The following is a 23,379-nucleotide window of genomic DNA, read 5'->3' as shown; positions in this document are numbered from 1 at the left end:
CTCGCAAGTCCGTGAGGACCTGGTGGATAGTCTGCTGTGCTGAAAGTGAGCACCAGCCAATAGGAGACCCATCAGGGTCCCTGTCACGCAGCGCGGTCACTTCGGCCTGTCACGCTTAAGGCCGTCATCGTGGGCTTGCCGCGCACTGGGTTTCTCTGGCCTTGTCTCACTCTGTATCCTGCGATCCAACAGCGCTGGCCAACGCGGCCTTCATCCTGGACGATCCCTTTCACGCTCTCGCCAGACGAGAGATCAACGGGGACCACCCCTCACGATATCCCATGTCTCGCCCTTCAACTAGCCGACAAGGCGACCCTTCCTACGTTACTGGCATGAAGCGGCCCGCCACGTACGATGAGATGAAATACGAAGACCCAAGGTAAGTATGCTGCTGGACGCTCAGAATCCTTGGCACTAACTTTCACTCAGCTATGTCAGCTTGCCCTCAAACGATGCCATGCCATGGTATTACCCTTCCCATGGCACTGATTTCGAGAATGAGGATAACACTGCCAATTATACTGCCGTCGCTGGCAACTGGGGACGGAAGAGGGTCGGCGACGCACGCTGGGTGCGCAAGGGAAAGATGGCAGCGTGGGGGCCTAATTACGAAGAATGGGAAGTGAGTGGACGTCCGTGTCTACCTAGAAGTACACTCATAGTGTCCCGTGGCACAGATAGAAGACCAGGCTAGGAAACGGCTCAAGATTCTACTTCCTACAGAACCAGACCCAGACGCACCCATTACACTTCCGCACCTACGCTCGCCAACACCACCCCTCACATCACCCTATCCCGCCCCAAACACTCAACATCTGACATATACCTCGTTCGTTTTGGATAAAGGTGTTACTCAAGCCTTCCGCTCCAAGATGTTGGACGAACTGGAGGAATCAACAAACAGTATCATTGAGCAGGAAGGGATTCTACGCCGTGCCCTCGGACGTCTGTGGCAAGCTCTCAGCGAAGATCCAGACACACCTGCTGGCGACGCCGATGTCATACCGAAACGCGAAGATGAAGACGTGGAAGGAGACAGCGAGAGAGAGCGTCGACTGGCCCGTGCACCGAATCTCGAGCCTATCACACATAAGCTATTCTTGACTCGCTTCTCTGTCGACGCCAATAACAACTTCGACCCGCCATCTGTGGAGGTACAGACCGAGAACATGGAGAAGTCGCTCTCTCTGCTGCGGGACTTCCAGGATGACGGGCGCGAATACGTCGAACGCTTGGAGGAAATTCGGGACGGAATCGGAGATCTAAGGAAGCAAAGAGACGCAATATGGGACATTGTACGACGGAAAGCTATCAGCGAACTGCGAGAGACAGTGGCATCAAGTGTTCACCCACCGGCTTAGATCGGAGGTTTGGCGCTGCCTATCATCCTCCTTGTGGTTGCCTGCTCTTCTGGATTCTCTTTTGTCGCCTTTCATACTCACTGTCGTTTTCCGCTGCTCTATCGTATGCTCTGTTACTGCTTTTTGTTTGTTGAATATCGATGTTGTCTATATACGATATCCGATTGGCTGAATATTCTCGGGCGTTTGACTGCGCCACCACGTCCACGGAGCGCCACTGCTTGAAAGGCTAAAGCCTACGCAAACCACAAATATTACGACATCTGCTCCTGCTCACTCCCCTGCCGGACCCATACTAGCTACACTTACTGATATTCCCAGCCAATCTCTCGCTTCTTTGCTCTGCACGCTGTCATGAACATACCAGATGTCTCCTCGCTCAGGATCCACGACCCCGGCCCGAATGGACACACACCGCGGGCCCCGAATGGCGTCAACGGGATTCACGAGAAGGAGGACCGTTACATGGAGAAGATGAAAAACTATGTCAAGAGTCTTCCATACGCTGTTGAGCCCAACGAGAAGATGCAGCGTATGCTCGACTTCATCTTGCTACGTCTGATGCAATCCTTGGAGGCGAAAGATTATGACCCTGGTTTGCAACAGTGGGATAGTATGCTGGTGTAGTATGTGACACTCGGTCAACGTCCCGTGCACCAAGAATCTGATGTCTCGCGATACTAGCTGGTGCATGTTGAAGTATCCCATCCCCAAGGAGAAGCGCATTAGGCTCGCAAAGCTGTACTACCACATATGCACTACTCCAGGCATGCCCACGCACATCGTCGCAACATGTTCAGACAACCTGCAAACTCTCACGAGGTCGAAGAGAAAGCTGTCCATCGATGACATGAGATTGCCATGGAAGCCCATCTACAAGATTCTGAGTAAGGACCTGTTCTTGACGAGGCGACAATATGAGATCAGGTAAGCTGTCATGACCTGCGGGTGTAATAGATGAGCTCATGTCCTACTACCTAGTCAAACCTCGTGGTACATGGGATACATAGCCGAAAGTGTACGAAGATTCTTCCATCCTGCAGCTATTGATGAGATGCTCGCCACTTTTGTGCCTATGATAGACGGTACAAGCTTGAGCGTGAGTGGTTGTCGAGCCTACTTAAAATGTATTCTATTCATGCAGCCTACATGCAGAGAACACTCGCTGCGCAATACTATCTACTCACATTCCTCCCGCTCTCACACCCTCAGTCGTATCTTCCCATGCTATTTCGACTCTGGGAGTCTCTGAACTCGTATATGTATGATGAACGTATGCTTCAGTTTTTAGCACGTATTGCCGAGATGCACGTGGATCCCGGTGCTAGCGAACCAAAGCGCATTGAGAACATCCCAGATGACGAAAGATCCGAAGATGAAGGCCGTCCCGAGTGGCCCAAGGATGACCTGGACACGAAGTGGGGCTGGTCTGGCATTTTCAGGGATGTCGGTATATTCAGCGACAGAGAGTGGAACCTCATTATGACGAAGTGTTTGGCATCCATGGGTGAGATTCATCCACTTCACTTCGCTGCGAACGCGTGCTCACTGGTCCATAGAGATTCCGCTCGCCGATGCAGGATCGCTCACGACGGGGCCCAGTGCTGACAACCAGGCGTCGTTCGAGGTCGGCAGGTTACCCAAGCCGGCATGGCGAATCCGTATGTGATGGGTATCCGGCTTGTCACAGGCGGGCGACTGACCCTCCTCCTCAGCATCCCTCGCGCGCATTGTCATATACTCTATGGCTCCGGATGGTGTGCCTGCCCCCGGCTCTCAAGCACCTACTCCAGCTTTCCACACCCCAGCGGCGTCTGGCACGAGCACCCCTCTGCCCCAACAAAACGGCCTGGCGCACGGCGCTCTGGGTGACTACCTGTCCGCGCCGCTCGGCAAGGGCGGCCATCATAAAGTGAAAACATACCTAGCTGGCTCGAAGGCACTGGACTCTCTTGTGAAGTTCATAGCATCCACAGAAGGCTTCTTTCACCCTTCGAATTCAGGGAGCTGGACGAATGACTTGAGTGCTTTCGTGAAGTATATCGTGTTTGACTTCAACAAGCGTACGCACTGTAGAACGATATTTCCCGCAAAATACTAATCTTGTTTCTCTAGGATGGCATGAAGAACGGCAGCCTGATTGCAAGATACCAAAGGTGCAAATTTCAGTTCTTTCACATGACGCTATTTTTCTGACAATTCCACAAAGCACCGACGTTTGACTCGCGATATGCGGCGCGAATTGGTTAAGAGTCTGAGAACTGTCTGTCTGCTTGCGATGTTTTCGCAGGACAGCACAACCGTCGCCAACATCCAAAGCGCCCTGAAGTCGATGAGTGTGATGGAACCCGACCTCATCCTTCATCCTGTTCTAGAGCGAGCGGTACCCGCCCTTGAAGCTCTTGTAGAGGTACGCATAGCATATGAAGTTGTACGTGTGAGCAGATCTAATTTATTGCTCCCAGACTCAGCGCACTATCGCTGTAATTAAGGCCCTCGGGGCCGTCGCGCCAGCCATGGTGTGTCGGCACATCTACTATCCTGGTGCCAAACACCTCCTACCAATACTCGAGCTTCTTTTACCGGGGATTGACTTGGTACGTGACTTCATACAGACGAGTTTGTAACATATCTGACCATCTCTACAGAATGATCCGCTGAAGACGGTACGTTCTATACGTGCCCACTTGTTGTTTCTACTCAACCTGGTTCCAGTTCTGCACCACAGCATTTCTCATCGAAGTCGCGCAATACATCAAGTTCGGCGAGCTGCCAGGGGGCGAGGACTCGCAGCCCATGGACATGGACACGGGCATGACTGTTCCTCAGTCATCCGTGTCACCAGCCAAGCTACCAGAAAAGATTTCATTCGGTGAAGAGGACCGTTATTCTAAGGAAGAGGAGGACGCGCTCGTTGTCGGCATGTCAACAGAGTTTGCTGACTGGATAGCTGCGTTCTTACGACGGGTTATTGTCTTGTTTGAGAACCTGCCTGAGGAAGGTGCGAACGGAACTGCGGGAGGGCCGACCGAAGGTAATTATGTGTTTGAGATCGCTGGCTATATGCGCTGACAACGGCACACAGTTAACCTCGTCGACGCCGTCTGCGGTGCTTTCAGCCAGATCTGCGTACATCTGTCAGATCCGCTCTTTGACATGGTACTCAACATGGTGTTCGATTATGCGAGCAACAACATTCGATCGAACGCTGTCCGCGCAATCCACCAGCTTGTAGAGTGCGTTGCGAACGCGAACCCTGCCAAGACACTTGCAAGGTTCCTGCCGTTCTGCATGCAGAGTATTCGTACTGAGTTGGAGCATGGAGCAAGCTCTGTGAGAACGACGTCGCTCAACTCGACGCCGCTGCCGTCAGACGCAAGCTTGCATTGGAGTAAGCTTGACAATTTGCTCAACTATATAAAGCCGTTGCTAACTTTTTCGGAACAGATCTAGCTATCCTGCGTGGCGCCATGTATAAGTGAGTATAACATTCTCATGCAAATAATACGACACTTAATATCGACATGTAGCGACGGAAAGGCGGTTTGTTTAGTCACTAAAACGTTATGGCCGTGGACTGATGATCACGTTTTGTCTCGAAGGCTCTCAAGTACAAGGCCGAACTGATGAATCTACTCAAGTATCTGCACAAGAAGACGCTGGCGAAACGAGGCTTTTCTTCGACCGGCAAGTTACTGTCAAGCATATTGCTTACGTTGACCCATACGTATCCACTTGAGAATAAATTCGCAAACCTAGATGAGTGGAATAGTGAGGGTGCGCGGCCTGAGATCTATCTTTCAACGTCAGCTTATATTCTGGCATTAGACTTTCAGATGAACCACTACAAATATTGGGGCCGTCTCTATTCTCCAGGCGAGGTCAAGGTGTGTGTGTATACCGCTGCGAGATTCGAGAGCTAATCTTAATGAAGCCCAACTGGCATGTGCCCGACGACACCGAGATCGACTTTGCACTGCAGATTTTCAAGGAGCTTGTCGAGCCTACTATGGCCATCATCGAAACCCTGTTGGAGCCGGGTATGTCCATATTGTCTATCATCATTGTACGTTGCTGAAGAGACTGTAGGAGTTACTCGCGACGCTGTCTGGAGGAACGACTTTTGCAGGCTTGTTTATGCCATTTCATGGTCGAAATAGGTTCTCACCATCACCTCAGGCATATGAGCTTGGTTCGCAACGCCTTCGCTGGTATTCCGACGTTCGTGAAAGAGTTCATCTCTCCCGAAGATGCTCGGTCGGCTCTTGACACTTCGGATATCTTGTAGGCCTCTCCTGCATGTTTTCTCCACTCGTACTCACGGTATTACAGGAACGAGATCCCAGAAATGATAGCCTCTGTCGAGCCGCTCGCTTCGGGCTTCGCCCTTGCAGATCCTGCAGATCCTCGCCACCAATACATGGCTGAGCTGAAAGGGCGCTTCGGAGAGTTGCTCTACAAAGCATCGAAGTCGCTGCGTTCGCAAGGCGAGGAAAATATCCTCGATGCTGTACACATGCTGGTACGTGAGCGTCAGATACAAGAGTCGCTATATGAACTGATTGGCCTATGCGAGTTCAGATTCGCTCGGTACGTACCTATATGCTCGACTACGGCGACAGTAGGGACAAGTAAGTCACACTTGTGCCCATTTGCATAGTGACTAACGTATATTTACCAGCTACTACGTCCAACTCGACCGCTACCTCACTGAGCTGAACATCACTCGTCAATACGCGAACCAGAAGGTGTGGCCCAGAGCTGTCCTTATTCGACGGGCTCGGTACGTTCCCCGAGCCGTTCCAAGGTCATGTCAATCTCATCGACATTTAGTTTGTATCATGCAGCGCGCCTAAGGTGGAATAGTGTCGAACGCAAGCGAGGTCCACTGGAGGATAGCCTCATCGACGAAATTGTCGAATGGTGTCTCTGGAATTATGCGACCGTTAGAGAGTGCGCATCATTCAGTGCATCAGCGAATCATTAACCAACTAGAATCTAGAGCTAGCCAGTCCCTCCTGGACAGCCTTGGCAATGTAAGTCTGCAAGCTCGCTGTATTACTTCACTGAACCCTCACTTCTTGAACAGACGTACGATGGGCTACGTCGTCGCGCTCTTCCCGTACTATATTCTGCTTTGGATCCAAATACCGAGGACGATCGTATGAAAGGTGCTTTGTGGACGCTGAACACCTCTGCATTCGGTACGTTTGTGTCTCTCTGACAAGACAATTGGTGCTGATAGCACGTGTCTACAGCCAAGTATGCGGTAGGCGGTGTGTACATCTTGAAGCTTTTCAGTGCTAGTTTGTTGATGTCACGTAGACCCGACACTTGCCCCTGAGTTCATGAAAAAGCTTTTTGCTTGCCAGCACAACGAGAAGGTGGGTGACTCATGTGGTCTGTATATCGCGATGCAACTCAAGTGTCTTTCAGCCTTCGATCCAAGAATGCGTTAATGCTTTAGCGGAGACTTGTACGTGTTTGTTGCGCATAAAAGAATATATATTGTACTTATCACCTATCTAGCTTTGAGCAGTTTTGTCGAGCCCTGCTTCGTGATCTACGACATCGACAATAAGCATCTGACAAGAGAGATACACAACTTGCGTAGATGCCTTGCGGTGGCGTCTGATGAGAATCTTGTCCGTCGCTGCGCTGCACAACGAGCCAGTCGCGTGGAGCTTTGGAATCAAGGAACCGACCAAACAGTTTGTGACATACTCTTCTTGACAATGGCGGCTGCTAAACATGTCGTGCAGATGGAAGCCATTCTCAAAGTTGCTCAGTCGTCGTCTACCCATTGGAAGTATGCGGTGGTTGCTGTTCGATGCCTACGTACGCTGGTCCGCCGCGACAAGCCCATGAAGACAGCACATATCAAGTACCTCGTGAATGCCACGCTTGATTCCAATTTCAGTATGGTGCGTTCCCAAAGGCGAATGTCGTGAAAATAACACTAACAGACTTTTACTAAATAGCGCTACGTGAGTACCGTTGTTTTTGTCTAGCTTTTGATTGTTGTCTCACATCGTCATGGAAAGTATTCACAACGCGCTGTGATGAAGATTAGCCGCTTAATCAAGCTACGCACCTTTAACGATGGCTCTGAAGATCTCGCCCTTGAAAACACCCGCAATCCCCTCAAACGCAGAGTGCAGGTGCTTCAACCAACGCAAAGTTTCACTGCTCTATTCTTGGATCAGTTCAAGGAGCCGCTTGACGTCGCCAAGGCACGGAAGGAAGCGTAAGTGTTGGAATTCAATGCGACGTAACCGGAGTTGAACTCCTTTATTAGTATCCTGTGCGAGAAACTCTCAAGTGGTTGGTTGGCATGGCGAGACGTGTCCGCTTATCTTGCACCACCCCCTTCATCTTCAGCTTTGCTACCATGGGCAGAGGACTGTCAGGAAGCCTTACAGGCTATACGAGAAGCTGTTGTGCAGCCCAAGTTCTGGCAAAAATTGACGAAACACTACTCGTCAGAGAATCATTCGGAGATTATCGTGCAGGATAACGCCTCCTGTGTTAAGTCCATCTGTACGTATCGGATGCTCAATATTTTTTACTACGATTGACGAGCCTGTTGCAGTCCAACTTCTGGAGGACGAGCCTTTCGAAGCGCTTCGGCCAAGTTTGGAGACCTTGCTGGCCGATAGTGACAAGAACAAGCAACGAGCATCCGCCGAGCTGGTGGCGGGCATCATCGCTGGTCAGTAAGATATGACACGAGAAAGGATAGTCCAAGCTGACTCCTGCGAAAGGCTCGAAGCATTGGTCGACGGAGAAACAGCTTAAGTTCTGGGAGTGGTTCAAGCCCTACATCAATAAGGTCTTCGGTCATACTTCCAACGAAGTAATCTCCATCTGGACTTCATTCCTTGAGGTACAGTTCCCGCTTCTGTATCTCCTCCGAGGCTGACTTGTCGTCTTGTAGTATGTCTTCTCGAACAAGGACCCCCGGAGACTGCAGCCGCTTGTCGACTATCTAGTGGAAGAGTTTACTGCTGTGGACTTCAATGCGGAGTCGACATCGGACGTCGTGAAAGTCCTTAGCTTCTTCCGCGCCTTTTACGAGGAGCTCAACTGGAAGTTCGCTGCCTGGTCTGATGAGACTCTCCGTCGAGTATGGACCGAAATTGCCAGCGAACACGACGATGTGAGTACCTTCCAACAGCACACGGGTCAGTTCTCATCGCACGCACACAGGTTCTCGCGTACATCAGCGAGATGTTAGCCTTCTGTGGAAAGATCATGGTGAGTGCATCTGGAATTCCACATGTTACCCGGCGCTAAGCGTCCTTTCAGCGGCGTCCTAACACGACGGTGCCTACTGTAGAGGCCGTGGTCCTTGAGTCAAGAGTGGCAAACCAAGACGAAGACATCATGGCCATCCGAGGTTTCTATCACGAAGGCCGCGTCTTGGAACTGGCAAAGAAGTTCAAGGCCTGGCGGGAAGAGCGACTGCCTGGTGTCAGAGCGTTTCAGTCAACGTACGATCGTGTCGGCGTCCTGGTCTGCAGGTGGCTCTTCCAGACTATTCATGACACCAATGCAGTCTCGACGTTCGACTATATTCTTCCGTTGATGGTATGTCATTTATGCAAAAGTATATCCAGAGCTATTATTCACTTTCGGCAGCCGGAGCTGTTCAGATTTACGGAGCGTAAGTTCTAATTTATTCTTGAAAGTTTGATGACGCTAAATATGGTTCCTTAGTCAACGACAATGATGACTTGGCAAATCGTGCAAGAGTGTTGCTGAACAGGATGTGTGGTGTGATGCCGCCAAGGCCGCTTATCCACCCAATTTTGGACGCAATCTTCAAGGCCATTCAGACGTCACCTGTAAGCTGTCAACCTTGACGATTGAACGCATGCTCAGAAAACAATCTAGTCATGGCGGGTCCGACTGAAAATTCTGCCGCTTGTTCAAGTGTACTACTTCCGCCACGGACCAACCATCAGCGACATTAAGGCGGTGGAAATGATAGAGGTTAGTTTACTGCTTCCTCATATTCAGACATATACTGACTTTCTCGTTAGGTCATCTGCAGGTGTCTCGATGACGAAGTGGTCGAAGTCCGTGAGATGGCAGCAACCACTCTCACAGGCATTCTGCGCGTATCCCCACGCCGGAGTGTCCTCGTTCTCAAAGACCGCTTCGTTCGCCTGTCGAAGAACAGCCACCTGCCCGACCGCAAATCGCCTGCGTACACTTCCGCCCTCCGTCAGCGGCACGCCGCGATCTTGGGGATATGCGCACTGGTCGAGAGCTATCCGTATACGATCGAGCGCTGGATGCCTGCGCTCCTCACGAGCGTCCTCGCCGAGCACACGTACGACCCAATTCCGATCTCGACAACCGTACGCCGGTGTGCAAGGAACTTCCGCAAGACGCACCAGGACACGTGGCATGAGGACTCGAAAAAGTTCACGGAAGACCAGCTCGCGGCATTGTCGACCTTGCTGACCGGGTCCTCTTACTGTGAGTACCGCTTCTCACTGCTTGAGGGGCGCCCGCTGACGGCTTTATCAGATGCTTAATCTCTCCGCATCTATACGCGAATCTACTCGCTATGTAATCTCGAGCGTACTCTGCCTTCTTGTATCCACATTCCATAATATCGCACTGAAACATGTAATCGCTATCCTCAATCCAGTCCTGATTGTTCTCACCGCTCGTATGCTGTCGATATCTAACAATAGACTGTGCACACCCCAGCATGTACGTGTCACCTGTGGAGCTCATGGCCCAGAACGCCGTTCGGGCCGACAGAAAGGCGTTCTAGAGTCTTGTCACAAGTAGTTGATGAATAGTGCGGCCGTCAGGTAGCTTTGCATTGCAATGGTACCAAATAAATGCGATGGTATTGCTCGAGAAGCGAACAATGCAAATGTGCGTGAAGGTATGCTAGCAACGTTGGACGGATATCACTGTTCCAACAGAGTATCGAGGCCACAGTGGACGAACTTCAGATACAGATCATCTCACCGGCTGACCCCCGCACCCACGTCTCTTGAAGTCGGGCGGCGATCTGGCATAACAACCCCGCAGGAGCCGCCTGTGGCGTGGACGACAACCCCCGCACGTCTCAGCGCAGAGAGCCAGCGACTGGCAGTGATGTACGTCTGTCCTCTCTTGAGCTTCCTGGCGAGTGCGACGAGGACGGACCGCTGAAGCTTAAAGGACGCAAGACGCCCGGGCTGAGCTCTGGATCTTCTGGATCTATGATGCCGAGCCCCGTGTTCGTCGTCTCTACGCCATTGGGCAGACCTTGACGAGCCCCCGCGGATGGGACCTGGTCGATTGGACGCGGTGCGCGTTTCGGCTTGGGGCCAGAGCGTACGCGGTTGTTCGACGTTTCTTCCCTACAGGGAAATCGCGGGATCAGTCATGTCCATGATACACGTAAGTGACGTAACGGCCAGATACGCCGCAGTGCAATATGAATGTTCGTCTCCTGACGAACATTGTTGAGGCTGCACTTGTGTATGTGCTGCACACCGAGACACCGTTCCTGAAGGGCGGAGGCAAAGGGAAGGCGTAAGAATAGCATGCATACCTGATTTCCGCGATCAAGTCATCAATTGCGTACCAGGCTAGACCGCTGTATCCCACAGCACGCCACCAGCCCATGAGGTCGGTAGGGAGAATGTATGCGTGCGCGTGCAGGTGGTCTGTCACGGGGATCTTGCTATCACGGAAGGGTGGTGTGATAAATCCTATTCGGAACGAGCTGTCGTCGAGAGTAGTTTGGTGTGACGTGTCGACGGTCAAAGGGCGTGAGGAGACGGGTGTGACAGGTGTATCAGGCGGATTCTCAGAGTCTGAGGGAATTAGCAGTGAATTCAGTAATCGACGACTAAGATCTCGTATTGTCACGAGTAGAGGGAGGTCGCTGGAAGACTGGAACATGCAAAGATCAGTTGGTTCAGCTCAAGGATAGTGGGCGTATTCGCTACTCACGAGGTTGTACAGAGATGGTACATGAAGACTAGGAGTGAAAGTCAGCCATAGCGCATGATGAAGCGGATGATACACTACCGACCTGAAGACGATGATTATGTGTCCCCTACTCGACACGGGATTTGCACGTTCTCGATATACGGTGAAGTTATCGTCACGGTAGAGTACCTCTGCTACAGAGGAGCCGTGGACCGCAGAGGCCACTATGCCACACATGGGGCATCCCGACTTGGAGGTAAACGCCATCTAGAGTATGCACGGTGTCGGCGGCGGCGACAACGGTGAGGTGAGTGGGTAGTCAAGAGGGAAATGAAAAGAAGAGAAAGGAGCAGTAAGCGGTGGACAAGGCTCCTAGCGGGGAAGGTGTCCATACTTACGGCGTCTGTGTCTTGTGGCTCAGGCCTGTTTAGGCCAAGACCGGGGCCGGAGCAGGCCTCCGGTGTTTACGTTTATGAATTCTCGTTTGCTCTCCGCCCCGCTCTCGCCTCTGCAGACTACCGCATCCATGTCAGATACCGCACCGACGAACATGGGATCACGAGAGGCCATTCTATCGGTGTTCGAGTGTTTCAGAGATGAGCTCGACGATCACAATGATAGGCGAGAACGTCTAATAAAGGTCCGCTGCGCCACCCGCCTGTCCGTCTTCGTCTCAACATCCCGTAGTAGCATGGCCGCGATGTCACGAACCTCTCAAAGAAAGTCATATTCCTTCTGCATCGCATAATGGTGGACGATGCGCCAGACGATCCTGCAGGCGGCGGTGAAGGCACGGGAGACCGTGCTCGTGCTTTGAAGGCCGCATCCAGAGGCCGGGACAAACTCCGCGAGGTTCGGGCCATGTTCGCCAACGTACGACACGAGCTTGTAGGGGACCGTTTCTGGCGGTATCAGCGACAAATATCTCCGGGCCTGCAAGAGTATATTGAGGCTCTCAGCTTCGCGCACTACCTCGAAACCGGGAAGCTCATCAGCTATAAGGAAGTGCAGATATCTCTGTCGGACGACAAGGGAATACCGGTGCGTGTTTGATTTATATGACACAAAGAGTCGCATTGAAATCGTTGATACCCTCGGTGAATACACAGTACTTTCCACTTCCGCTTGAAGATTATCTCCTGGGACTTTCTGATCTTACCGGAGAGCTAATGCGTTATGCTATCTCGGCAATATCGCGTCGTGGAGGACGTACCAAAGCACAAGATGTCTGCATCTTTGTCAGAAACTGCAGGGCAGGCAGGTGTTACCATTTCCCTGAGAGGCACATCAACTGAATACTCCCTTGTGCAGATTTTGAGGGTTGGACCCCTTACTTCAAAGATCTGCGGAAGAAGCAAAACGTCACCTCGCAATCCTTAGAGAAGATCGAAGATGGTGAGCATGTTTTTCCCTCATGGCCGTGAAAATAGTCTGACGGCCTTCTGTTCATAGCAGCATACGCAATCGTGGTCCGCAGCTCGGAATACGACCTATCTCCAGATATGCTGGACGATATTGTCGCCCGCGCAATCTCTTTTCACGGTGTGAGCGGTAACGGACGAGGGAGAGGCCGCGACTACGACGAGGATGGTCCAGACGATTGATACGAATCGGATAAGAAGTCAAGTCTGTTCCGGACAGTGAGAACAAGCATGTACGTGTAATTGTAAACAGCAGGGCTTTTCAAACGGCTGATCCCATCGTAATGCCGACTCTCCGATGAAGGTTTCCAAGACGCGCCGTTGTGAGTCCGGACCCGCTTCTGTTTCTACATCTGCGTCTATCCCATCCTAGTGATGTTCCATCGTGGAGGGTATAGGCTAAATGCGCAGACCCACTCAATGGACGAGATACATGCTGCCTGCACGCGTTCTCATATCACTGGCTTCTGCGTATCTTGCACTCCACAGGGCGCCGTTTGGGTCTTGTTTCCCGACCCTTGAAGCTGTGCGCTTGATGTGCCGATATCTAGCCTTTGCATCAATGTCCTATCGTGCATACAATACGGCCGAAATAGGCTCAGATTTCAAAGAGTCGTGGGATGAGGAGGATGTTAGGCTGTGGATCGGCAACTTACAGACCGCTGAGCGCTTGTGTAAGGCTGCTGTTCCTCTCGCTGGCTCGGCTTTGCGTCTTGCCTCGCTGCATCCACCTGGTCTGCTGTATCCTCGGCTAACGTCCATCGCGAGATTCCATCAAACGTTGCGATATCCACAGATAATCTGGGGATATATAGTTCTAAACCCTCGCTGCTGTTCAGACATCTTACTCCAGACTCCGGTAGTCTGTAACTACTGTACAACTCCCCCGCCTTTACGCCCCTCTCGTCCCCCTCTCATACGTGACGGCCCACCGCCATGTATCCCTCCTTCAACCCCGGTATTGGCTCGTACACCACCATTCATGTACCAGAAATCGGCGACGCACACCTACGCTTCACCGCGTCGTTCCCGTCACGCGAGTCCCTCGAGCAGGCGCGCCGCGAGGACATCCGCGTCGAGATGTGGACCAACATGCCCGTCAACGGCAGCAATGGCGACTGGCACGCGGTGCCCTTCGTCTTCCCTGAGGACGCTAAGGCCGAACAAAGCGCGCCGGACCTCGCGCTCGCGCCGGCTGTCGACGCACCTGCGGTTTCGGACAGGGACATCTACCTCGACATGGTCCTCCCAAACTCGCTATGCGGCTCGCGCTACTCTTTCACGTACCGCCTTGTTCGTTCGTGGGGCCTTGAATGGCTCGGCGGCTGGGGGCATAATGGAGACCTTGTTCTCGAGCGCTACGAGGAGCGGTTTGCTTTGGCGGAGGGCTGTTCTCTTAAGGAAGGTGTTGTCGTTTGCAACTCTGCCGAGAGTGTCCCCGCCATCCAACTGAAGGAGCCGTCGAACTGGACATCGTGGGTGTGGGACGAGGAAGGGTAAGTTATTACAGTGTGTCTACTGCATAGCTCATAACTCACGAACAATCTGCCAGCTGGGCTACATATTCCCCCGAGGCGCTTGCTTCGGCTTCCAAAGCTGTCCTGCTTGTTCCTCGTCTCGCAGAAAACTTCCGCACTCGCGGAATCTCTCAGCCCCTCTTCCTTTATGCTGGCGCGGAGTCTTCGTCCGCAGTCGGCGTCTCTGCGGAGGGCAAAGTGTCAGCTCACAACTCCAGCAGGCTGACGATCCTGGACCCTGGTGCGGTCTCCTTCATTGAGAGTGCCCGGTCGATGCTTCCGGGTCTTGAAATCATAGGCAGAAATGATGGCTACGCTGTCTTCAAATCTCGGGTTGCCGAGGACAGTGCGCCTGCCTCCGTCTCCGTTGTACCTGCGGCATGCGCAGCTATTCGCAAGGGAACTCGACTCACCTACGATGACCTGCTTGCCGTGTGCCCACATATCAGCAAAGAGAGGACCGCCCTTGTCGATTTGGCGCAACCTGCTTTCATCACGGTCTCCACCGATCCCTCCGACCTCTCTGTCGAGATTGGTCCCTATGGAGGGAAATTCGTTCTCTCACCCCTCCATGTCCTCGAACAGGCTAATGAAGAGCTCCCTTGGCACCTCGCAGTACTGTCTCCATCGTCGTTTGCTCGCATCGCGACCGAGACGTCTAAGGAAGAGCTCGCTCGCCTGCTTCCCACTCCCCCGCCGTCTCCTCCGCCGACGTCGGCTTCGCTTACCTCTTCTTCATCCTTCTCCATGAGCGCTTCAAGTGGCATGTCGATCTCCCTGCCATCGATCGCCGAGATCGTCGCGAAGGAAATGGAACCGGCTGCACCGCTCACCCCTTTGTCGCCGCCGCTTCCCTCCGAGGATCCTCTCTACGAATTGTCTGAGGAACAGGCTGAAGACGCTCCCAAAGAGCCCGAGAGCAAGGAAATTGAGAGCAAGGAGTCCGAGAGGCAGGTTACCTTGCCTACCTCGCGTTCCCAGCCTATTCGCGGCGGTCTGCTGCGCCTGCTCTTCGCCTGGCTCTTCCGCTCCGTCATCGCCAGGGTCTTCGGCTTCTTCGCTCCGGTAGCGCGATACTGGGGCATGCCTAGCTATTGGTTCTATATTGCGAAGCCTGAGAAGAAGCAAGAGGCTGTGCGAGACGATGAGCACAAGATCGAGGATAACGTTAACGTCGATCCCACCGTAAACGACGAGGTTGATGCGAAGAGCGACGCTGATGGCGCCCAAGAAGAAGACAAGGATTACCTGAACACTTATGACTCGATCGGCGCCGTTGCATCGCCCTCCGGGACGACTCTGGCAGAGTCAGACGACGAGCTTCCCGAGAAGGAGCACTACACGCCAAGCAAAATCGAGGTCGCTCCGTCGATGGAGACCGTCGTCCACGCACTGGAAGATCGTCCGGCGCCGGTATTCATCTCGCCGCGCGCGTCGCCCAAACCGCGCTTCCTCGCGGACATTGGCAGCAATACCGTCTCGCTCCTCGTTCGCGCGCCTCACGCGCGGCGCGCACTCTCGGACCTCAAAATACACCTTGGCGGCAAGCCGATCGCCGAGGGCGACGCCGGATACAGCTGTGCCCGCGTGTCGGACAATGTCTTCCTCCTCGGCCTGCAGGGCTCCCAGGAGGGTGGCCGGCTTGAGATCGCTGTCGATTGAAGCCATCGGCGCGACTTAGAAGATAGTGACGTCTGTGACGCTCCATCCCCCCGATCCCAAGACAGGGTCTATTTTCCCTTTGTATGTTTGTACGATAGGGCCATTCCACGCCAGGTGGATAACCCATGAACGTTCACGAGTAGACATGTTTATCACGTTTGTATCCAGCACTCTGTAGCAGCTCCCTCCTCCTGTTTCACTCGCGCACTTGTAACATGTATCATGGCGCAATTACCCCCCGCATCCCATCGTCTCTTACATCTTCGTCTTCGGTCTCGCATCCACATTCATCATTTTGGCATCGTCACTGTTCGTTTCCCATTCACGTGTAGTCATGCAAAATACATCTGGGCACCTGTTTCACTAGACTCTCCTTGCCGGCTTGTTCAACCCGCTGGCTCGTTACTGGGATTGATGAGCAGCTGTTCATGCCGAGCCTGCGGAGGAGATGCAGGCGCGGGCGGAGTCTCTGCCTCGCTATATCTTTCAAGCTCGCTTGCTCGTGCAGCGGCTCCAGCTTTCCATCGCCTATGATAAAGCACACTCTAAGCACAAACATTCTAGATAAATAAAGAGCGGAAAGCACGCACTGTTGTCGTTCCTGCCACTCTCGCCATAACTCACCCTCTTCGTCCCAGCCGTCGACGCCATTCTCCGCTAGCGACGCGACAAGCTTCTGCACCATGCTCTCAATCGCAAAGTTGGGTATCATAGGCGCCTGCCTGTTGAGCGGCGTGCGGCAGTAGGGGCATGTAGGTGCGGGCATCTGGAGCGCAGGGGACAAAATAGGTAAGGGGCTCGGGGGCGAGCAGAGGCGTGTAGCACGCACGGTCTTCGCTATCCAGTCCCACCCACAGTTCCCGCAGAAGCTGTGGCCACATGCAGAGCCAATTTGTACACATACACTGTAATGTGGGGTTAACCCAACGAACTCTGCGAAGAGTCGCGCGCGAGGTGCAGCGTACAATAAATCACAGCATCTGACAAGGTCGCGCGTTGAGCAGTCGCGCCCGCCCATCGAACAAGCAGAGGCACGTACATGGGGCACATCAGCTGATCGCCCACATCTGCCAGGACTTTTCGCACGGTCTGGGATGTTGTTTGCTGCGTGGACCTCGAAGGACTCGATGGAAACTTCGATGACCGTGAAGGTGGTTTGGATGAGGGCGACTTGACAGGTAGCTTGGGTGGTAGCTTCGCTTGCTGTTGCGTAGGCGAAGAGATGTTGCGTTTCTTCAATGGTGGAGGAGTGCCTGAGCCTGCGCGGAACCTCTTCAACCGCGTCTCCGGTAGCGAGGGATCGTCTGCAGCGGGGATATTAGCGGAATGCACATGAGACAGCAGGGGCGTCGCACAAGTCGAGCCACTGGCTTCTCCGAGACAGCACAGAGGGGGACGAGACAACCTTCCAGAGGGGTGTGTGACTTGCCCCCTCATGCCGGCTCAAGCCAGACTTACCGTCTCGGTGGTGTCTGGAGATAGGCGTACATGGACGCTCCCGGGGCCCTGGCCTGTCTTCTGCACTAGATCCCCGCTCTAAGATGTCATGTAATCCTTCCGAGACATAGCTTTCGGCTGGGGACGTATTTGTTCCGTCGATGTTCTGCAGCGCGCGAGCCTCTACGGCGTCGATCTCGGCCCACGTCGCATCGTCGAGCTCGTCGAACTCGTATTCAGACGAGGGTGTTGCAGGCTGTGGGTGGCCACAGAGGGCATCGATCTTGTCGAAGTCGATACCGGCGTAGACGTCGGGGAGGGCGTCGAACTCGTCCTCTCCGACGCTGTGGGTCGCGTCTGACATCACGGTTCGGATATAGTTATGGGCGCTTGTGGCACGCGGGATCAAAGTCAAAGAGGAAGATGCCAAAGATAGTAATTGTGCTTCACTACTCTGCTACAAACTACAGCCACTCTACTTGCGCCCGAAGTCGGGGACGTCGCTATCGTCGAGGCCGTCGTCTTCATCATCAAGGCCGTCGCTCGAGACGTTGCCGCCGATGGCGTCGCCAGTGGTGCTGGTGCCGCCGGTACCAGCAATGTTCGAGCCGCCGGTATTGTCGACGTTACCGCCAAAGTTGCCGACGTTGCCGCCGCGGGCGTTGCCAGAGTTTCCAGACGAGGCATTTCCACCCGGGCCTCGGTCGTCACCGTTGCCACCAAGTGCAGTACCAGTTGTAGTGTCACCGCCGTTTCCAGCGAAACCTATGGGCAGCTGTGAGCGGTCGACTCGTTTCATACGGTGCCGCACTCACTCGAATCCGCGTTTGTCACGGTACCATCATCTTCCGCGGTGTTCACGACGTCGCCGCCGTTTACATTTGACGAGTCGCCCGTGTGGGCATCGCCGCCGGCGGTGTTCTGGTCGAACGCACGCTTCGCGACGTCGCCACCAATCGCATCACCGCTAGTAGAAGTGCCGCCGTTGGAGGCCGTGTCTGGAAAACCATCAGAACGACATAAGCATCCATGTTTTTGCTCGACTTACTGGCATCAGTGTTGGTCACGGTTCCGCCTTCGCTAACGATCCTGCCGCCGTTGGATGCCCCAGCGCCACCGGAGCTTGCATTGCCGCCAGGACCACGGTCCTTGCCGCTACCTCCAATCGCGTCGCCACTGAAAGAATCACCGGCGTTGTCCCCACCAAATTCGTCTGAATGGAACGGAACTATTAAAATCAATACAACTTGGATGTGAGTATCCAACTTACTCGACGCCGTGTTCGTGATCTCGCCATCGTCTTCAGCCTCGTTGAAGACCGAGCCGCTCGATGTGTTGCTGGAAGAACCGGAGTGTGCATTACCGCCGGCAGTGTCCGAGTCAATGGCACGCTTCTTGAAAGCGGCATCGCCACCAATTGCATCACCAGTGCCGGAAACGTTTCCAGCACCGGGGACATCTGCGTTTAGGAAAAACAAGAGTCAGGAAGTATTCCGCTGCAGGACCAAGAGCTACTTACTCGATCCATCGGTGCTATCGACACTACCGCCCGAGTTGAACACCGATCCCCCACGAGCTGTGCCAGAGTTGCCTGTGAAGGCGTTTCCTCCTGGTCCAAAACCGCGACCGTTACCACCCGTGGCATCTCCAGAAATACTAGTGTCGGCATCACCGCCGAAGTCTGTCATCAGGTCAGCTCAATGCCATGATGCGATGTAGGAACACACTCACTCGAGTCGTCGTTGGTGATGGTACTGTCGGGGTCGCCAATGTTTGCGACACTACCGCCGTCGGAGCTCTGAGTGTCACCGGTGCGAGCGTTACCACCTGCGGTTTCTGGGTTATCTGCACGCTTGTGATTACTGCCCGTTTGGAGCCCGCCGTTGACGAAGCCCAGCGGATTGGTGTTGGGCAGGGGTGGAACACGCGCCGCATCGAGAGGTACGCTGTGTGGGACATTGGTGACAGCACCCGCGCCGGGGATCGGCGGGGTGGCGGGTGCAGCGGCGATGAGAGTTGGGCTGACGGTGGCGGCGAGAATGCCGAAGGCGATGACGGGACTGCGCATGTTGGGCTGTAGGTCGAAAGAGTGAGTGGCGAATTAGAAGAGAATAAGGTAGAGATGGGGGGAGAAAGAGAGCCTGGGGGATCCGTCGAGCCCGTCTGCCGTCCTTATATACGAGCAAAGACGCGATTCGGAGCCCGCTGCGTCTTCTCGAGCCCTGGGCTGACCATCGGTGTCCAGAATCGGACAAATCGCCGCTTTTGGCAGGCGCACTTCCGAATCCAGCTGGAAGCTCGTGCTTCTCGAGCGCTTTCAGAGCAGCGTCGGGAAAGATACTCGAACACACGAAAGAGAAAGTCCAGGATGCATGCCCGGTCCAATAAATTGGAGGTATCAATAATGTTTACTAGTCCGCCGAAATAATATCCAAGTCAAGCGTCGGGAAGCCGCCGCCATTGCCACCGTTGGCGGAGCTGCCGTTCGCTGAACCACCACCAGTTGCCTTGCCACCATCGCCACCAACAGCAGAGCCGCCGCTGCCCCCGTTGCCACCCTCGCCGCCGTTCACAGAGCCTGAGTCCCGATGTCAGTGCTGAGGTCGTACTATACGTCTCATGAAACAGGCTTACCGCCGTTAGAAATGCCACCGCTACCGCCTTACGCAGACCCATCCTACAAAGATGGGCCGAGGCCCTCATCTCTAGTGAGGCTACCTCCGTTGGCGTTGCCTATCAAACGATGCGTTAGGACTGAAATCGAAAAGCTGAATGATACAAGATACTGACCGTCCTCGGACTCTTAAATGGCAGTGAAGCCGTTCACGGCCCTGCGCTCGCCCGCCTGAGCGTCACCGCCATCGGTACTACCGGCCTCCTCCGAGCCATCGTATTGTAACATTTGTCTGGACACTATATCGAGGGTGAAGCCTCCGTCCTTGCGCTTCACAGTGGAGCCTTCCTTGATGGTGAAGCCGTTCACGGCCCTGCGCTCGCCCGCCTGAGCGCCAGCGCCATCGGTACTACCGCCGTTCTCGAAGCCATCGTATTGTAACATTTGTCTGGACGCTAGATCGAGGGTGAAGCCTTCCTTGATGGTGAAGCCTTCGTAGTCCTTTGGGTCTAGAGGGTCGTTCTTGCGCTCTACGGTGAAGTCTTCGTAGTCCTTGGGGTCGAAAGGGTCGGTCTTGCGCTCTACAGTGAAGTCTTCGTAGTCCTTGGGGTCGAAAGGGTCGGTTTTGCGCTCTAGCTTCTGGGAAAACGGGTCGACGGGTGTCGGAGCCGCGAGAGTACCGACGGTAGCGGCGAGAATGAAAAGAGCGATGAATGAGCTACGCATTTAGACGAAGGGCAGCGGTGAGTGATAAAGATATCAACGAGAGCGAAGGAGGTTGAGAGACAAGCTCGATGAGCAGGAAAGGACAGATGCTAGAGTGAGGAATAACAGGAGTTATCGAGCTCATATTTATAGCGACGACAAAGAGCTTGAGATCATCTGCTGTGTCGCCCAAGTCTACCGAAAAACGCGCGACTGGACATTACCCGTGCTGACACCGATTGTCAGAGACAGATACAGTATCGCGGATGGAGCCACACAGTTAGCGTACAGCTTTCGCATCCGTGGTGCGGCCCCAATTCTGAGACATGGGCCGACGCGTGAGCTGTATCAGAACGTTGAACTCACACGCGCGCGGAGTCGAGATGACAACAAATGATGTTTAACAATTCGGCGGCGCCCACCTACACTACGGGCATGAGCTGATTTCAGATCACCTGAAATGTCCCGGTCAAGCCATCAGAACTGTATCATTTTCGAAGCCGTGGCTTTCTGGCGTCCCAAAATGATAGATTTGCTACCACTTTTGTAGCCATTTGCGGTGCGGGAAAATGATTAATCGAGTTTAAACGACGGCGCGACGTTTTTTACGAGCATTGGCTGGCCTGACGACCGCATCCAGGCACTCGGTCGCTGGTCCTCGGATGCTTTCCGGATATATATCCGGTCCCATCCAGTTCTCATGTTGCCGCACACCCATGTATGGCATTTGTCCCGCTCGCTGCGGAATCGAATTATGCCGTCGTCGCCTCGCGACGGCGGCCGTTTATGCGGTATTCTCATGGCCCTGTTATCACCCTGAGCCTTTGTCTCGAAAATTCGCACCTCAGCGGAGGAGCTGATTCGAGGAAGTTTACACAAGTCGAATGAGCGACCGCGCGCACGCGGACTCGAAGCGCTCTTCGTCGCCGCCCAGAGGCCCGCGGCCCCCGTTCCCCTGCTCGCAGCAGGATGAGTCCAACAGCGGACGAACACGGACCTGCTCAGGAGTGTTAAGTACGTCATCGATGCTTTGTCAGCAGTGGGCGTACCTAACTGGGATTCTCCTGACCGCAGATGGTGCAGCCGCGAGGGACAGGGGCCGCACGCCTCGTCCCGTCTGACCTCCATCTGCGTTAGGTTCGTGCTAGCATTCTGACCTCCATCTGCGTTAGACTTCGAGTCCTTTATTTGCGCTTTCCCTCCCGTCCCGCCCGGTTTTCTTGTTGTATTGTGTCATTGTTTTGGACAGTCTACCTTTCTTGCCGGTCTCAGTGCATTTGTCTGCGGTATTGCTGGTCGCGTTCGGTCTCGTACACGTTTCATGTAGTTAACCAGGCGCCATACACGGAAAGCGTCCCGCTCGGTGCGGGAAAATGATAAATTTCGTGCAGCCTGAAATGCACCACAAAGTCTCCTGAAACATCAACAAATTCTAAGAGCTCTTCAACCCAAGTACTGTAAGAACAGAGGTATGATAGGGCATGGGATTGTACCGGTTTTGGGCCTCTTCCATCATGACTACACCTACTAAAGCCACAACAAGTGCAGCAGCATGGCGACGCTGCTCTTCCGTGAGAAGGAAGGCCATGAAGAGCAGTGCAAACACGGTGAGCAAGTGGTATTGCGGCAGCAAGTCAATAGATAAGGATTTGATTAACAGGGTTATCTATTATCAACTAACTTCTACATTTGGATGTCACGCTAGGGGGGGATGGTGGCTGAAGCGCGCATTGCCCGCCAGCGGGCAATCCACCGTGGGCTTGCTGATCAGGGCCTAACGGACAGGATGAGGGCCCTGTGACGTGTGACATCCGCTACGGTCGTAAAACTACAGTATAATGGGAGTCCAAACTTGTTGAATTGGGATGCGGGACAGATCGCAATGTACAGCCAACTTGGGACAGGACGACAAGCGAGTTATCCGACACGACCAGTCAGACGATCCCAACCCAACGAAGTTCGACGCGACTGACAGGCAAGCACGTGGGCGTCTGACAGGTTTCTCAAGTCGCCCCAAATAGCTCAGCTTATCTCTCTTAGCACGACGTGTTTCCCCGTGGCTCTGAGCGGCGCGGGTTTTCACTGGGATATGCATGCCCGGTCCAATAAATTACAGGTATCAATGATGTTTACTAGTCCGCCGAAATAATATCCAAGTCAAGCGTCGGGAAGCCGCCGCCATTGCCACCATTGGCGGAGCTGCCGTTCGCACCACCAGCTGCCTTGCCACCATCGCCACCAACAGCAGAGCCGCCGCTGCCCCCGTTGCCACCCTCGCCGCCGTTCACAGAGCCTGAGTCCCGATGTCAGTGCTGAGGTCGTACTATACGTCTCATGAAACAGGCTTACCGCCGTTAGAAATGCCACCGCTACCGCCTTACGCAGACCCATCCTACAAAGATGGGCCGAGGCCCTCATCTCTAGTGAGGCTACCTCCGTTGGCGTTGCCTATCAAACGATGCGTTAGGACTGAAATCGAAAAGCTGAATGATACAAGATACTGACCGTCCTCGGACTCTTAAATGGCAGTGAAGCCGTTCACGGCCCTGCGCTCTACAGTGAAGTCTTCGTAGTCCTTGGGGTCGAAAGGGTCAGTCTTGCGCTCTACAGCGAAGTCTTCGTAGTCCTTGGGCTCTAGAGGGTCGTTCTTGCGCCGTATAACGGTGCCTATGCGGAAATTTGGATTGGGAAACGGGCCGACTCGGGGGGGCGGA

At 53.9% G+C, this 23,379-nt stretch overlaps 9 protein-coding genes across 9 annotated transcripts; 4 read left to right on the top strand and 5 right to left on the bottom strand.

The window, feature by feature from the left end:
• The first annotated feature begins 344 nt into the window (after positions 1–344).
• Positions 345–1,535, top strand: PHACADRAFT_133695 (uncharacterized protein). Its single transcript, XM_007390233.1, has 3 exons — positions 345–379; positions 430–622; positions 678–1,535. Exons 1-3 carry the CDS (start codon positions 360–362, stop codon positions 1,359–1,361), a joined length of 897 nt encoding a protein of 298 aa, XP_007390295.1. The 5' UTR covers positions 345–359; the 3' UTR covers positions 1,362–1,535.
• A 71-nt stretch (positions 1,536–1,606) lies between these two features.
• Positions 1,607–11,282, top strand: PHACADRAFT_133693 (uncharacterized protein). The gene is made up of 42 exons (XM_007390232.1): positions 1,607–1,987; positions 2,046–2,288; positions 2,343–2,460; positions 2,517–2,868; positions 2,921–3,022; positions 3,077–3,424; positions 3,477–3,517; positions 3,571–3,771; positions 3,827–3,958; positions 4,010–4,027; positions 4,077–4,395; positions 4,447–4,752; positions 4,809–4,839; positions 4,892–4,904; positions 4,964–5,138; positions 5,190–5,242; positions 5,296–5,427; positions 5,476–5,645; positions 5,694–5,883; positions 5,943–5,992; positions 6,043–6,144; positions 6,195–6,314; positions 6,364–6,397; positions 6,451–6,565; positions 6,620–6,637; positions 6,687–6,745; positions 6,798–6,837; positions 6,891–7,071; positions 7,123–7,285; positions 7,343–7,348; positions 7,406–7,608; positions 7,660–7,901; positions 7,954–8,073; positions 8,126–8,247; positions 8,299–8,520; positions 8,571–8,618; positions 8,670–8,951; positions 9,003–9,027; positions 9,081–9,208; positions 9,258–9,356; positions 9,407–9,848; positions 9,900–11,282. The coding sequence occupies exons 1-42, from the start codon at positions 1,716–1,718 to the stop codon at positions 9,905–9,907; spliced, it is 6,045 nt and encodes a 2,014-aa protein (XP_007390294.1). The 5' UTR covers positions 1,607–1,715; the 3' UTR covers positions 9,908–11,282.
• A 577-nt stretch (positions 11,283–11,859) lies between these two features.
• On the top strand, positions 11,860–12,913 carry PHACADRAFT_84062 (uncharacterized protein; the record flags this gene model as incomplete). Its single annotated transcript, XM_007390231.1, has 5 exons — positions 11,860–11,949; positions 12,000–12,350; positions 12,419–12,572; positions 12,621–12,704; positions 12,762–12,913. 5 exons carry the CDS (start codon positions 11,860–11,862, stop codon positions 12,911–12,913), a joined length of 831 nt encoding a protein of 276 aa, XP_007390293.1.
• Positions 12,914–13,641: 728 nt separating this feature from the next.
• PHACADRAFT_247029 (uncharacterized protein) lies at positions 13,642–16,267 on the top strand. The gene is made up of 2 exons (XM_007390230.1): positions 13,642–14,226; positions 14,283–16,267. The coding sequence occupies exons 1-2, from the start codon at positions 13,667–13,669 to the stop codon at positions 15,907–15,909; spliced, it is 2,187 nt and encodes a 728-aa protein (XP_007390292.1). The 5' UTR covers positions 13,642–13,666; the 3' UTR covers positions 15,910–16,267.
• A 27-nt stretch (positions 16,268–16,294) lies between these two features.
• On the bottom strand, positions 16,295–17,218 carry PHACADRAFT_110624 (uncharacterized protein; the record flags this gene model as incomplete). Its single annotated transcript, XM_007390229.1, has 5 exons — positions 16,949–17,218; positions 16,875–16,889; positions 16,739–16,814; positions 16,500–16,675; positions 16,295–16,437 (listed from the first exon to the last, which is right to left on the bottom strand). Exons 1-5 carry the CDS (start codon positions 16,957–16,959, stop codon positions 16,296–16,298), a joined length of 420 nt encoding a protein of 139 aa, XP_007390291.1. The 5' UTR covers positions 16,960–17,218.
• Positions 17,219–17,225: 7 nt separating this feature from the next.
• PHACADRAFT_247028 (uncharacterized protein) lies at positions 17,226–17,718 on the bottom strand (the record flags this gene model as incomplete). The annotated part of the gene is made up of 1 exon (XM_007390228.1): positions 17,226–17,718. The coding sequence occupies exon 1, from the start codon at positions 17,708–17,710 to the stop codon at positions 17,228–17,230; it is 483 nt and encodes a 160-aa protein (XP_007390290.1). The 5' UTR covers positions 17,711–17,718.
• A 103-nt stretch (positions 17,719–17,821) lies between these two features.
• PHACADRAFT_203991 (uncharacterized protein) lies at positions 17,822–19,472 on the bottom strand (the record flags this gene model as incomplete). The annotated part of the gene is made up of 6 exons (XM_007390227.1): positions 19,078–19,472; positions 18,866–19,027; positions 18,617–18,805; positions 18,395–18,559; positions 18,162–18,344; positions 17,822–18,111 (listed from the first exon to the last, which is right to left on the bottom strand). The coding sequence occupies exons 1-6, from the start codon at positions 19,412–19,414 to the stop codon at positions 17,822–17,824; spliced, it is 1,326 nt and encodes a 441-aa protein (XP_007390289.1). The 5' UTR covers positions 19,415–19,472.
• Positions 19,473–20,213: 741 nt separating this feature from the next.
• On the bottom strand, positions 20,214–20,686 carry PHACADRAFT_24083 (uncharacterized protein; the record flags this gene model as incomplete). Its single annotated transcript, XM_007389515.1, has 2 exons — positions 20,214–20,224; positions 20,374–20,686. 2 exons carry the CDS (start codon positions 20,684–20,686, stop codon positions 20,214–20,216), a joined length of 324 nt encoding a protein of 107 aa, XP_007389577.1.
• A 2,111-nt stretch (positions 20,687–22,797) lies between these two features.
• PHACADRAFT_189969 (uncharacterized protein) lies at positions 22,798–23,001 on the bottom strand (the record flags this gene model as incomplete). Its single annotated transcript, XM_007390226.1, has 2 exons — positions 22,798–22,958; positions 22,995–23,001. The coding sequence occupies 2 exons, from the start codon at positions 22,999–23,001 to the stop codon at positions 22,798–22,800; spliced, it is 168 nt and encodes a 55-aa protein (XP_007390288.1).
• Between the last annotated feature and the right edge of the window lie 378 nt (positions 23,002–23,379).

Source organism: Phanerochaete carnosa, assembly GCF_000300595.1.
Source record: "Phanerochaete carnosa HHB-10118-sp unplaced genomic scaffold PHACAscaffold_1, whole genome shotgun sequence".
Lineage (NCBI taxonomy): Eukaryota > Fungi > Basidiomycota > Agaricomycetes > Polyporales > Phanerochaetaceae > Phanerochaete > Phanerochaete carnosa.
The sequence above is the reverse complement of the archived record's forward strand: the minus strand, read 5'-3'. Positions and strand labels throughout refer to the sequence as shown.

What these genes read in the sequence shown, in the direction of transcription:
- PHACADRAFT_133695 (XM_007390233.1), top strand. Translation starts at nt 360, where the DNA reads ATGAAATACGAAGACCCAAG. An exon ending in ATGAAATACGAAGACCCAAG is followed by an intron (nt 380 to 429) that starts GTAAGTATGCTG and finishes ACTTTCACTCAG; the next exon opens with CTATGTCAGCTTGCCCTCAA. An exon ending in CTAATTACGAAGAATGGGAA is followed by an intron (nt 623 to 677) that starts GTGAGTGGACGT and finishes CCCGTGGCACAG; the next exon opens with ATAGAAGACCAGGCTAGGAA.
- PHACADRAFT_133693 (XM_007390232.1), top strand. Translation starts at nt 1,716, where the DNA reads ATGAACATACCAGATGTCTCCTCGCTCAGGATCCACGACCCCGGCCCG. An exon ending in CAAGCCGGCATGGCGAATCC is followed by an intron (nt 3,023 to 3,076) that starts GTATGTGATGGG and finishes CCTCCTCCTCAG; the next exon opens with CATCCCTCGCGCGCATTGTC. An exon ending in CTCCTGTGTTAAGTCCATCT is followed by an intron (nt 7,902 to 7,953) that starts GTACGTATCGGA and finishes AGCCTGTTGCAG; the next exon opens with TCCAACTTCTGGAGGACGAG.
- PHACADRAFT_247029 (XM_007390230.1), top strand. Translation starts at nt 13,667, where the DNA reads ATGTATCCCTCCTTCAACCCCGGTATTGGCTCGTACACCACCATTCAT. An exon ending in TGGGTGTGGGACGAGGAAGG is followed by an intron (nt 14,227 to 14,282) that starts GTAAGTTATTAC and finishes ACAATCTGCCAG; the next exon opens with CTGGGCTACATATTCCCCCG.